Source organism: Carlito syrichta, unplaced genomic scaffold (genome assembly GCF_000164805.1).
Source record: "Carlito syrichta isolate Samal-C Ts95f unplaced genomic scaffold, Tarsius_syrichta-2.0.1 Scaffold311678, whole genome shotgun sequence".
Taxonomy (NCBI): domain Eukaryota; kingdom Metazoa; phylum Chordata; class Mammalia; order Primates; family Tarsiidae; genus Carlito; species Carlito syrichta.
Genome location: NW_007255774.1, coordinates 626,682 through 636,996, shown reverse-complemented (window position 1 = coordinate 636,996; position 10,315 = coordinate 626,682). Strand labels below are relative to the sequence as shown.

The 10,315-nt window shown below is 51.9% G+C and overlaps 1 protein-coding gene across 1 annotated transcript in view; it reads right to left on the bottom strand.

Annotated features, from left to right (window-relative positions):
- The window catches only part of DENND2D (DENN domain containing 2D), a 16,630-nt gene extending 10,256 nt beyond the window's left edge, over window positions 1-6,374 (bottom strand). Inside the window, exons 1-6 of the mRNA XM_008068932.2 lie at window positions 6,065-6,374; window positions 5,318-5,493; window positions 4,323-4,435; window positions 2,906-2,975; window positions 2,109-2,186; window positions 786-926 (exon numbers count right to left, since the gene is read on the bottom strand). Of these exons, the coding sequence (XP_008067123.1) occupies window positions 786-926; window positions 2,109-2,186; window positions 2,906-2,975; window positions 4,323-4,435; window positions 5,318-5,493; window positions 6,065-6,131 (645 nt within the window). The 5' untranslated portion in view covers window positions 6,132-6,374. The remainder of the gene's footprint in view (window positions 1-785; window positions 927-2,108; window positions 2,187-2,905; window positions 2,976-4,322; window positions 4,436-5,317; window positions 5,494-6,064) is intronic.
- Window positions 6,375-10,315: the final 3,941 nt, after the last annotated feature.

Sequence of the window (10,315 nt, the reverse complement as noted above, 5' to 3'; positions counted from 1 at the left end):
TATGTGTGTGTGTGTGTGTGTGTGTGTGTGTGTGTGTGTGTGTGTGTGTGAAAGATTGATGGGTTTATTTAATGCCTGTCTTCCCCCACTGGACTTTTCACTCCAGTAGGTCAGGGATCACATTTACTTGGTCACCACTGTTTACCCAGAAAATAGTATAGCTTGGTACACCGTAAGCATTGGGTACTTATTTTTTGAGTAAATGAAAATTTCTAGCCCCTCTTGTTTTTCAGCAGGGAAGCCAGGGTTCAGAAGGGCATAAAGACCATTCAGAGTTCCAGGGGTCAGGACTGGAATTCCTAGAACAATGTTCCACTTGCAACCTCAGTCAGCTTGATGCCTTATAACAAGAGCATCCCCCTGTGGCATGGAGTAGGGCACCCGCCCTACTAGGGGTCTAGGGGTGGGAATGGATGATAAGAAATAGACAGATGGAGGCTGTAAGGTAGAGATACAGAACGGACACAGAATTGGGCGGGGAGGTGGGAGCAAGTTGTGATTTGGGGGCTAGGGACAGGGTCCTTTTTAGCACCAGAAGCCTCAGCTTACATGGTTCAATATATAAATCTCGGTGGCTTGAGTAGTAACTAGGTGCTTGTGGACAACAGGTTAAAAGGATTCAGATGTTTGACTTCAACTCTGCCAGTCATTCTACCGAAGTCCCAGCTTCTGCCTAGTTTGTTTCTCTGTACTTTAACCCGGTGGATGGAAGAACAGTGGTAAGAGAAGCCACAGAAGCCCCGCCTCTCCAGCCAGGAAGGCTCTCACCCCTTTTGCTAACCCACCTCGGTGCCTGAGTCAGGGATGAAACTCTTGAGGGTGACGGTCTTCCCAGGGGCAGGGAAGGCTGCCTCTCGCAGGCCCTGCATGAACGGGTAGATAACAGCCATGGAGATCTGGTGTCTCTTCTCCACTTCATCCAGGATCTGCAAGGGAGGAGGTCCACAGGAGGCTCAGCTCAAAAGGATGCTACGGACAGGTGGCAGAGCCCCTAGGTGTCCCTGAATACTGTGAGGCTCTCTTGCTGGTTCAGTCAATCCCCATGTATCTTCAGGCCCCTCCACCAACTGGTCCTCTCCCTCCCTGGCAGAGACTGGGCTCGTGCTAAATAATCTGTTGTTTATCTCCTGCATGAGACCTGCCTTTTCCTGGGCTGCCTCTTTTTTGTTCTCTACCAATTCATATTTCTCCCTTCTCCTAACACCAGCAGAAAGCTACTTCCCCCAGGAGGAAACTCATCATACATATCCATGCTAGTTGGGAAAGAAGCCTAGAAGCTGAAGCGGAATGTTCTGTCCAACAACAGCTGATGGTTGGTCCTCCCCTCCTCCTCTAAGGGTCCTCCTGCTGGGAGCACAATGAAGCCCTTTCTGGCCACCAGGGCCTGGCCCGTCTATTCTGAGGGATTCCTCTCAGACCCTGACTTAGGGGCCTTGGCACTCAAATTAGCTCCAGTAGCGGAAGTCCTGGGGGTCTCAACCCTTGAAGGAGCCAGAAGGGACTCTTGGGCGGCCTCTGTTGTATGTCTTCATATGTGTTTAGGGCTCCGCCTTTTACCAAGAGCATTTCCATCTATCGCCTCGTGTGAGCCTCACACCAACTTGTGAGGTAGGAAGGTGAGGGACCTTGTGACAGATGAGGACACTGAAACTCAGGGCAGAAGGTTCCTGAGGCTCTTCTTCTCATCCTGCTTCAACTCCCTTCTTTTCTTTTTTCCCCTCTACTTTTATTTTAGATTCAGGGGGGACACATGCATGTTTGTAGCATGGACATACTGCACAGTGGTGGGGATTGGGTCTCAGGTAGCCCATTCCCCAGATAGTGAACATTGCATCCGGTAGGGAATTTCTGAACCCTAACTGCCCTCCCCACCTCCCCCCTCCTTTCTTATGTGGCTAGAGTGGGAAGGGACCCAGTCCCCTGGATTCAGTTTCTGCTTCTCCCTAGAATCAAGTCCACCCCAACTTGCTTTTGCCTTGACACTGACCCCGGCTGTAGAGGGAGAGCCCCAGAAAGGGCTCAGGTTGCATAGGCAGGGCGGGCAGCCAGGCAGAGCCTGGAGGCCGAACAGGCCTGACAGGCCCCGCGGAATCCTGTTCCACCCTTACCTTGGAGAACAAGCCGAAGCAACCAATGCAGCTGACGATGCAGTAGACTTTGGGAAGGCGAGGGCCAGGGCCAGCCGGCTAGAGAGGGACAGAGAGGCTCCTTCAGTGCCACAGCCACCCCCAGGGCTTCTCCCGGCTGGTTCTGTTCGGGCAGAAGGCGGGGGCCGGGGAGGGTCTGTGGTGAATCGTGGGCCTGCCGGAGAAAGGCCTGGCTCTACAGAGGTTCCATTCGGGGGTCAGGCAGCAGGGCAGTCAAGGTCAAAAGGAGGCTCTGAGGACACTGGACTTCGTGGGTGAGCTCTGCCACCTTCAGCGCCCATACACTCGGGGGGTCAGCAAAGAGAAGGAGCAAGTTTGTCTCGGAGATGAGGGAGTGATAGGGAGGAAAGCACTACAACGGTCATTTGGAGAATCCTCTAACCTAAGATTTGAACCTAGCTGTCCAAATCCCAGCCTCTGCTCTGGGAGGCTCCAGGGGCCAAGGCAAGCAGGCCGACATAGAGAAGCCATGGAGGGGAGGCAGTGGGAGCCTCTCACAGAGAGGTGAGCTATGAAAAGCTGAGGGGAGCACAGACCAGAGCATGGGCAGCAAAGGCCCCCAAGAGAGGGGGGAATCAGGTCCTCGTTCTTGCGGGGTTACAGAGGGGACACTAACATGGCAGCTGGCACCGGGCTGTGCTCTCTCTACAACTACCGCTGCCAGGGAGCCTGGGCTTTTGCAGCTGAGGTTTGAGCAAGCCCAGCTGTGGAGCTGAACAAACTGCAGAGAGGAAGGGGGGGTTCTGAGCTGCACAGACCAAGAGGCGCCTGCAGTATCCAATCTTTCTGCTCCCGTCCACGTTAGTCAGAACGAAGGAGAAGGTCTCCCTGAGAAAGAGCAGACAAGGCTTGGTTAGCACCCCCACTCACTGGGTTCTAAAACAGGGAGGTGGTCCAAATCAGGGAAGGTTCCAAAACTGGGTTCCAAAACAGGGAGGGCATCAGTGGGGGTGGAGACAAGGGCAAGGGGAGTTGTGGCTGAGTCATGGCAGGAATAACACTGGTCACTTACTAAATGCTCACTGGGGTCAAAGCCCAAATGCATCATCTCGTTTCCTCCTCCAAACAACCCCCTGAGGCAGGTTCAATTATCATTCACACTTTAAAGATGAAGGAACTGTCTGGGCATGGTGGCTCGCGCCTATAGTCCCAGGAATTTCGGAGGCTGAGGCGGGAGGATCATTTAAGGCCAGAAGTTCGAGACCAGCCTGGGCAACACAATGAGACCTCATCTCTACAAAAAATTTTGAAAAATTAGCTGGGTGTAGTGGTGTGCACCTGCAGTCACAGATACTTGAAAGGCTGAGGTGGACGGATCATCTGAGCCCAGGAGGTCAAGGCTGCAGTGAGCCGTGATCATGATGTCACTATACTCCAGCCTGGGCAACAGAGAGAAACTCTGACTCAAAAAAAATTAAATTTAAATTAAAAAAAAAGTTGAAGGAAGCAAGGTTCTGAGAGGGTGTTTCTTTTTGTAATTTTTTAATTTTTTGAGTCGAAGTCTCACTCTGTCTGGCATAATCACAGCCACCACAGCCTCTACCTGCTGGGCTCAGGCGATTCTTCCACCTCGGCCTTCCAAGTAGCTGGAACTACAGGCATACGCCACCATGCCTGGCTAATTTTTTGATTTATTGTAGAGACAAGGTCTCACCAAGTAGCCCAGGTTGGTCTTGAACCTGCGGGCTCAGGCAATCCTTTCACTTCCACTTCCCAAAGTGCTAGGATGACAGGCATGAGCCACCATACCTGGCAGATGACAGGGCGTTTCTCATCCTCAGTCACATAAACGTGAAATTAGTAAAGTCAAAATTCACTGAAGCATCCAATTCCAGGGCTCATGCTGTCAAGGTCTTCGCTATATTGACTTTTAGAGGCCACCTGCCTTCTGCTGAGTCCAGCTTCTGCCAGTGGCAGAGTCAAAAACAGTGACTATTGTTTCTGGGACGGGTGGGAGCATCCGGCCCTTCACTGATAAGAGGTGACGGGTCAAACCGATAGCTCATACCCTTGGCCTTGAGGGGCCCCAAGCAAAATGTTTACAAACGAATCCACACTACTCCCTGGCAGGAAGCTGGCATGCACAGCAGGTGATGGGGGCTGCAGGTGAGAAGGGACTCACACTTGTCCCTTCTCCCCCAATCCAAGACCCTTGAGTCAAGTCTGAGCGGTTACCTAGGATACTCGGTGAGTGGTGCCCATGCGTTCCCATCTGGGAAGCAGAACAAAGGGATGGCTTTGAGCAGCCGTTCCTCCTCCTCCTGCTGGCCCCGAAGCAGGTTCTCCCGCTAGAAAGAAAAGGAAAAAGAACTAGCAGATGGTGGAGGTGAGGGCAGGAACAGAAGGAGAGGGCAAGGGCTGGCAAGCTTCCCTCAAGGCTCTAAAGGAGTCAGAGGATGTGCGAAATTTCCCACTGGTATGGGGACAATGGGTGCCTCTGCCCATCACTCTGCACAGTTTACATCCTGGGTCTAGCTGGAAGGGCCCCAAAGCCAAGACAGCCCCTTCTGGGCCAAGCGGACATGAACATAGGTTGGACTTCAGTATCTTGAGGAAGTGGGTCAGGGCCACCCTGAATGCAGAGAGGCCCTGAGACGGCCCTGAGGATAAAACGTCAGAGAGATACCACATCAGAAAGCAGAAGCCGCCGGCTCCGCTGCCGCATCTGCTAACAGAGGGGTTAATGAGATGGGTTCCCACCCTTCAGCAGGTGCAGGACCAGACAAGAAGGAGTCAGATGCCTGGGCTGGGGCAGAGTGCTGTGCCGCTCACCAGCTTGTGCCTGCCCCACCCGCTCCTTCCCACACATCCAGGGAAGGGATTCGTTCTAGGAGGTCTGGAAGAAGGTAAGCTTCTCTACAGACAAGGGTGACTGAAGGTGAAATTTGAAAGGACTAGGAGGTCCCAGAAGGGGTAAGAGAATGAGCCTCGCTTCCCTGCTAGGAAGCTAAGGTCAATCTCTCACAAAGAAGTGAGACCTAGATTCTGTGGGTGATAACAGAAAACTAGGGCTGGGCTAAGATGGGAATGGAGAGCAGTGAGCTCAGAGCTCAGGGCAGCTCCAGACTCAAGCCCTGGCAGGATGGGGAGAAGAGAATAGAACCACCCTCCCCACCACCCTCCAAATACCCCAGCCCTCTGTCTCCCCCACCCTCTTCCTCAGTCCTTACCTTGGGAAACTGGTAGGTGATCGTGGGCTCATAATCATCCCCCAAATGCTTTTTTTTGAGAGAAACCACGAGAAGGTATTCAAAGAAGTGCTGTCCCCCAGCAAAGTTGGACAGAGTGTGCTCCTGGGCCCTTTCTGGTTCCTTTACCGCTTCCGCTGGGCTGTCTTGGGGAGGTCCTGAAACCAAGACACCAGGACCCATTTATTAGCTCATTGACCCATTCCCAGAGTGGAGTCTGTGAGAATTTGGGTGAGCTCCACACCTCAAGACCTCCTTGCCATCGCTGAGGTACCAGAAGCCTGACAGCCGGTCAGAAAACAGTATCAGAGCCATCTGGGCACCTGCCCTGGGAGACCTTGAAACCATGGGGAGCCAAGAGGAGGAAGGTAATGGCTCAGGTGGAAGCTAAGGAAAAGTACTAGAGAGGCCACATGGAGGCCCGAGGCCTCAGGAGACCACAGAGTCTGCCTACTGTAGGGTGCCCAGGGCAGTCCTGGAACAGTATGCCCTGAGAGTAAACTCATCCTAGGTAAATCAGAACAGGCCCAAAATGGGGCATGTGGTTGTTACCACACCAACCCCACAGAGGGCATGACCAGCTGGGGAAGTCTCCCGGCCCAGTCACATGGAGAGCCATGTGGAGGTTGTGCTATTAAGGAGGAAGAAGAAGAAGCATTTCGAGGAAGAAACAGCCCCATTTAAGATGGTCACCCTGAAAACAAGGAAGTGGGGCCGTCCAGTCCTGACCTGCTTGGAGTCGAGGCAGCCGGTGTCGGAAGAACCTGAGTGCCCGGCCTACCACCCGTCCTTCCATCTCCAGGCCTTCGGGGCAGGGAGAACTGTCCTCTCCTCCAACACAGACTTGCTACAGAAAGCCAGGGCAAGGCGCTGCCGCGTCAGTCTCCAGCCACAACTCTGTGAAGCTAAGCCACGCGCTGCCTTCCAGAGAGGGGAGAGCAGTTTCCATACTGTGCACCCCGAGGTTGAGCAAGAAGGATGTGAGAGGACCCAGGAAGGCAACTGAAGCCGGCACTGACAGAGGCAGCATCCTGGCACTGCAGCGCAGATCTCAACTCCTCCCAAGAGCCCCAGGGTGTGGCAAGAGAAAAGGTCATAAGCAAACACCTCCAAGGCCCAGCAGCTTCTGGTCTAAGAGCTTTGAATCTGGGCTAAGGCAGCTTGTGCAGGGAGTTTTATTTTCAACCTCAAGACAGTAAAGAAGACTCGATAACATCAGACAGTGAGCACTGGAACCTCACTGGTCTGAGAACAGAGATCTTTTTTTTGAGTGTGTGTGTGTTTAAGTTTTTTACTCTCCAAATGTAATACAATTATTCAGCTAAAACAGGAATAATGAGACAAAATGGTTCTGAAAAGTACAATAGAAAAATATCGTTCACTGGTTTATTTTTCCAAATGAGCAACTGTTGAGAACAGAGATCTTATATCTCCCTAACTTTAACTGCTGATCTTTCACTTAACTCGGTCCACAGCCACCAAAAACAGCTCCGTTGACACAACTGCTAATGAGAGGGGTTCATGAGAAGGCCCCCGGGGGACCACGGAGCCTGCCTACTGTAGGACGGCTGCAAGGCCACCAGCTGCATTCCAGGACTTCAGGAACTTGACCAAGAGCACAGGACCAAACACCCTCTGCAGCCAGGATGCCACTGACCTCCCATGATTAAGACAAATAGACTTTGCCCAATCATGGATTAATTCTTCCCGCCAGAGAGAGATTCCTAGAAATCAATCTGGACCCCAAAGCCTTCTCTCCTGATGGTGAAGTAGAGAACAGAGTCGGTCTCTAAACTGAGAGTCCCTGATATTTCAGGAATATCTACAATGGTGAATCTCGCCTCCTGCAATGCATCCTAGGCTAAGGCAGAGAGTCTTGTCACTGGGACCCATTGCAGAGCTTCACAGAGTCCCTCTTCTCAAATAGGAAGCACTGGCTCAGGAAATTGTCCCTAGGGGCAGGGGACTGGTTACACAAGCTGCCTAAGAGTGATTCAGTGGCTGTGGAAAGCATCCGGGTGATCTCCACCCCGTCCCCACTTCTGCTCAGGCTTCCTCCCCGTTGGGCTAAGTCAGCAGAGCTGCCAGTCCACTATTGTGTGAAGATAGGGGAAGAGAGAAAGAATAGCAATCACCCCGAGAGAGTCAGTCACCCCGGACTCTCACAGAAACCCACGAATGGGTAAGTGTGCAGGGAAAAAGGACAGGACTTTTGCTGGGTAGCTGCCTCAGAGAGGAGGCAAGAGACAAAACGGTTTGGGGTCACTGTCAGCGGCTCCTGCAAATAATCAGCTGCCCTCTGGAAGAGAGTGGGGTGCAGGAATAGGAGGATAGTGGCCTTGCTGTAACAAGCTCTAGACCTGGCTTTTGTGGGGCTGGTAAAAACCAGGACTCATGGCCCAGCTGTGGTCCCTGGACAGATGTTCTGAGTGCCGGAATGGGTGAGCAGAGCCATCACCAAGTCCTACTAGCAACCTGCACAGATTGTTGCACAGTCCTCACTGCCTGTCTGAGGAACAAGTCCCCTTCCGATACAGATGGGGAAACAGAGGCACAGGGTAATTCAGCTGCTATTAACAGGATCTGTTGGGGGTAAGGATTATGAAAGTTCCCTGCCCATGCTCCTGCCTCCTGGGTACCTTTTACATCAAACATTCCACAGAGGTTTACAAAGGACTTTGAGAACCAAAATAATCTCACTGATCATTCCAGAACCTCAGGAAATCATGTATTTCTCTAAATCCTAAGGACTGCATTTTCAGGACTTCTCAGAAGAGCCAAGAGAATAGCAAAACTCAGAAATCATTGAAAACAAACAAACAAATAAACAACAGGGCATGGCGGCTCACATCTGTAATCACAGCACTTTGGGAGGCAGAGGCGAGAGGCTTGCCTGAGACCAGGGGTTTGAGACCAGCCTGAACAACTTGGCAACACTTCATCTCTACAATAAGTAAAGTTAAAAAAAAAAAAAGAAAGTAGCCAGGCATGGTGGCACACGCTTGTAGTTCCAGCTACTTGGAAGACTGAGGTGGAAGGATCACCTGAGCCCAGCAGGTCAAGGCTGCGGTAGCCATGAACGTGCCACTGTATGCCAGCCTGAGCAACTGAGACTCTCACTAAAAAAAAAAACAAAAAAAAACTAGACTTTTAAGATGAGACCCAAGAAGTCTAGCAAAAGACTACTTTCTCTCCCCTAATAACCGCCAACTCCATATGTTTCATATAAGGCATCTCATTTAACCTCCAGTGCCCAAGAAAGGAATTATTATCCTAAATTTTAGTGGAGGAGGGAGCCACCCTTTCTAGAGAAGTCAAGAGTCTGGTTACACTTGTTCCTCCACCAGGAAGCCCCTCCCATAGCCACCTGACTAAGTCCCAGAACTGTCTAGAATATAGGTGAGGGGACCTTCTAGAGTCTTGATCTGGGAAACTGGCCCTTCCTCTTCCAGTTCAACTACTCTCAACCCAGAAGCATCACCACACCTCTCCTCGCCACCAGGATAATTTACACACACACACACACACACACACACACACACACACATACACCCTCCTAGTACACAACTGCCCTGGGACCAGAAAGGCAACAGAGGGAGGGGAAAGTCCCCAGGAAGGTGGAGGATGGCATGGAAGATGAAGAGGACACACTCTCCTGCCTGACAGGGGCTAGATCTCAGGTCAGGTGCCACTAACTGCTTATCTATGGTTCCTCAACGTCAGGAAGCTCCCTAAGACACAGTCATCAGCTCTGTGTTGGAATGGGGGGCAGGGAGAGGGGAATGGAGGTGGCAAAAGCCATGAGAACAGGAGAACAACGAACAGGTCACTGCAGCTCGAACAAAGGAGCACTGCCCTCACCCCTTGGGAGCCCCTCCCCAGCTCTGGAGCTGGGGGTAGGGGAGGGGCTCACTTGGCCTCTCGACTTGTGAATGTTGGGAGGGGTGGGCTGTCTGGGAACCACCCCCACTCACTTTCCAAACCTCTTTTCTCCTCAGCAGGCAGGATCTTTGCACAAGCATCTACGGGCCACGGCTGCTCAGCCATAGAACTGGCTAGTGATAGACCAACAAATGTTGGTTGGTTGAACGAATAAATGAATGAATTCCCAATTACATTCTTCCCAAAGTCCAGCATTGTGCTAAGAAGAAAGGACGCTAAGCTAGGCGAAGTGGTTCACACCTGTAATCCCAGCACTTTGGGAGAGGCTGAGGTGAGAGGACTGCCCGAGCCCAGGGGTTTGAGACCAGCCTGGGCAACTTGACGAGACCTCATCTCTACAATAAATCAAAAAAATTAGCTGGGCATAGTGATGCATGCCTGTAGTTACCTGGATGGTTGAGGCAGAAGGATCACCTGAGCCCAGCAGGTTAAGACTGCGGTGGCTGGGAGTGTGCCACTGTACTCCAGCCTTGGTGACAGAGTGAGACTCCTACTAAAAAAAAAAAAAAAAAAAAAAAAATTTTTTTAAATGGGCTGCAGTGGCTCACACCTATAATCCCAGCACTTTGGAAGGTGGAGGTGAGAGGATTACCTGAGCCCAGAGGTTCGAGACCAGCCTGGGCAACTTGACGAGACCTCATCTCTCCCATAAATCAAAAAAATTAGCTGGGCATAGCGGTGCATGCCTGGAAGGCTGAGGCAGAAGGATCACCTGAGCCCAGCAGGTTAAGACTGCGGTGGCGGTGAGTGTGCCACCGTACTCCAGCCTTGGTGACAGAGTGAGACTCTGACTCAAAAAAAAAAAAAAAAAAAGACGCTAACATTGGCTTCTTATTTAATCCCCACAATCCTGGACGGGAGGCATTCTTGCCATTTCAGGATGAGGAGTTGGCGGGAACAGGTAGGAGTGACTGTGCCGCACACCCTAAAGCAGGCTCCATCCAGCTCTGCTGGAGGACACAGGACACAGTCTGCAGGGCACCCCGGGGTGGGGGTGGCAACGTCGTCGGGGCGGCCTGTTTTAGTGACCGGTGGCTA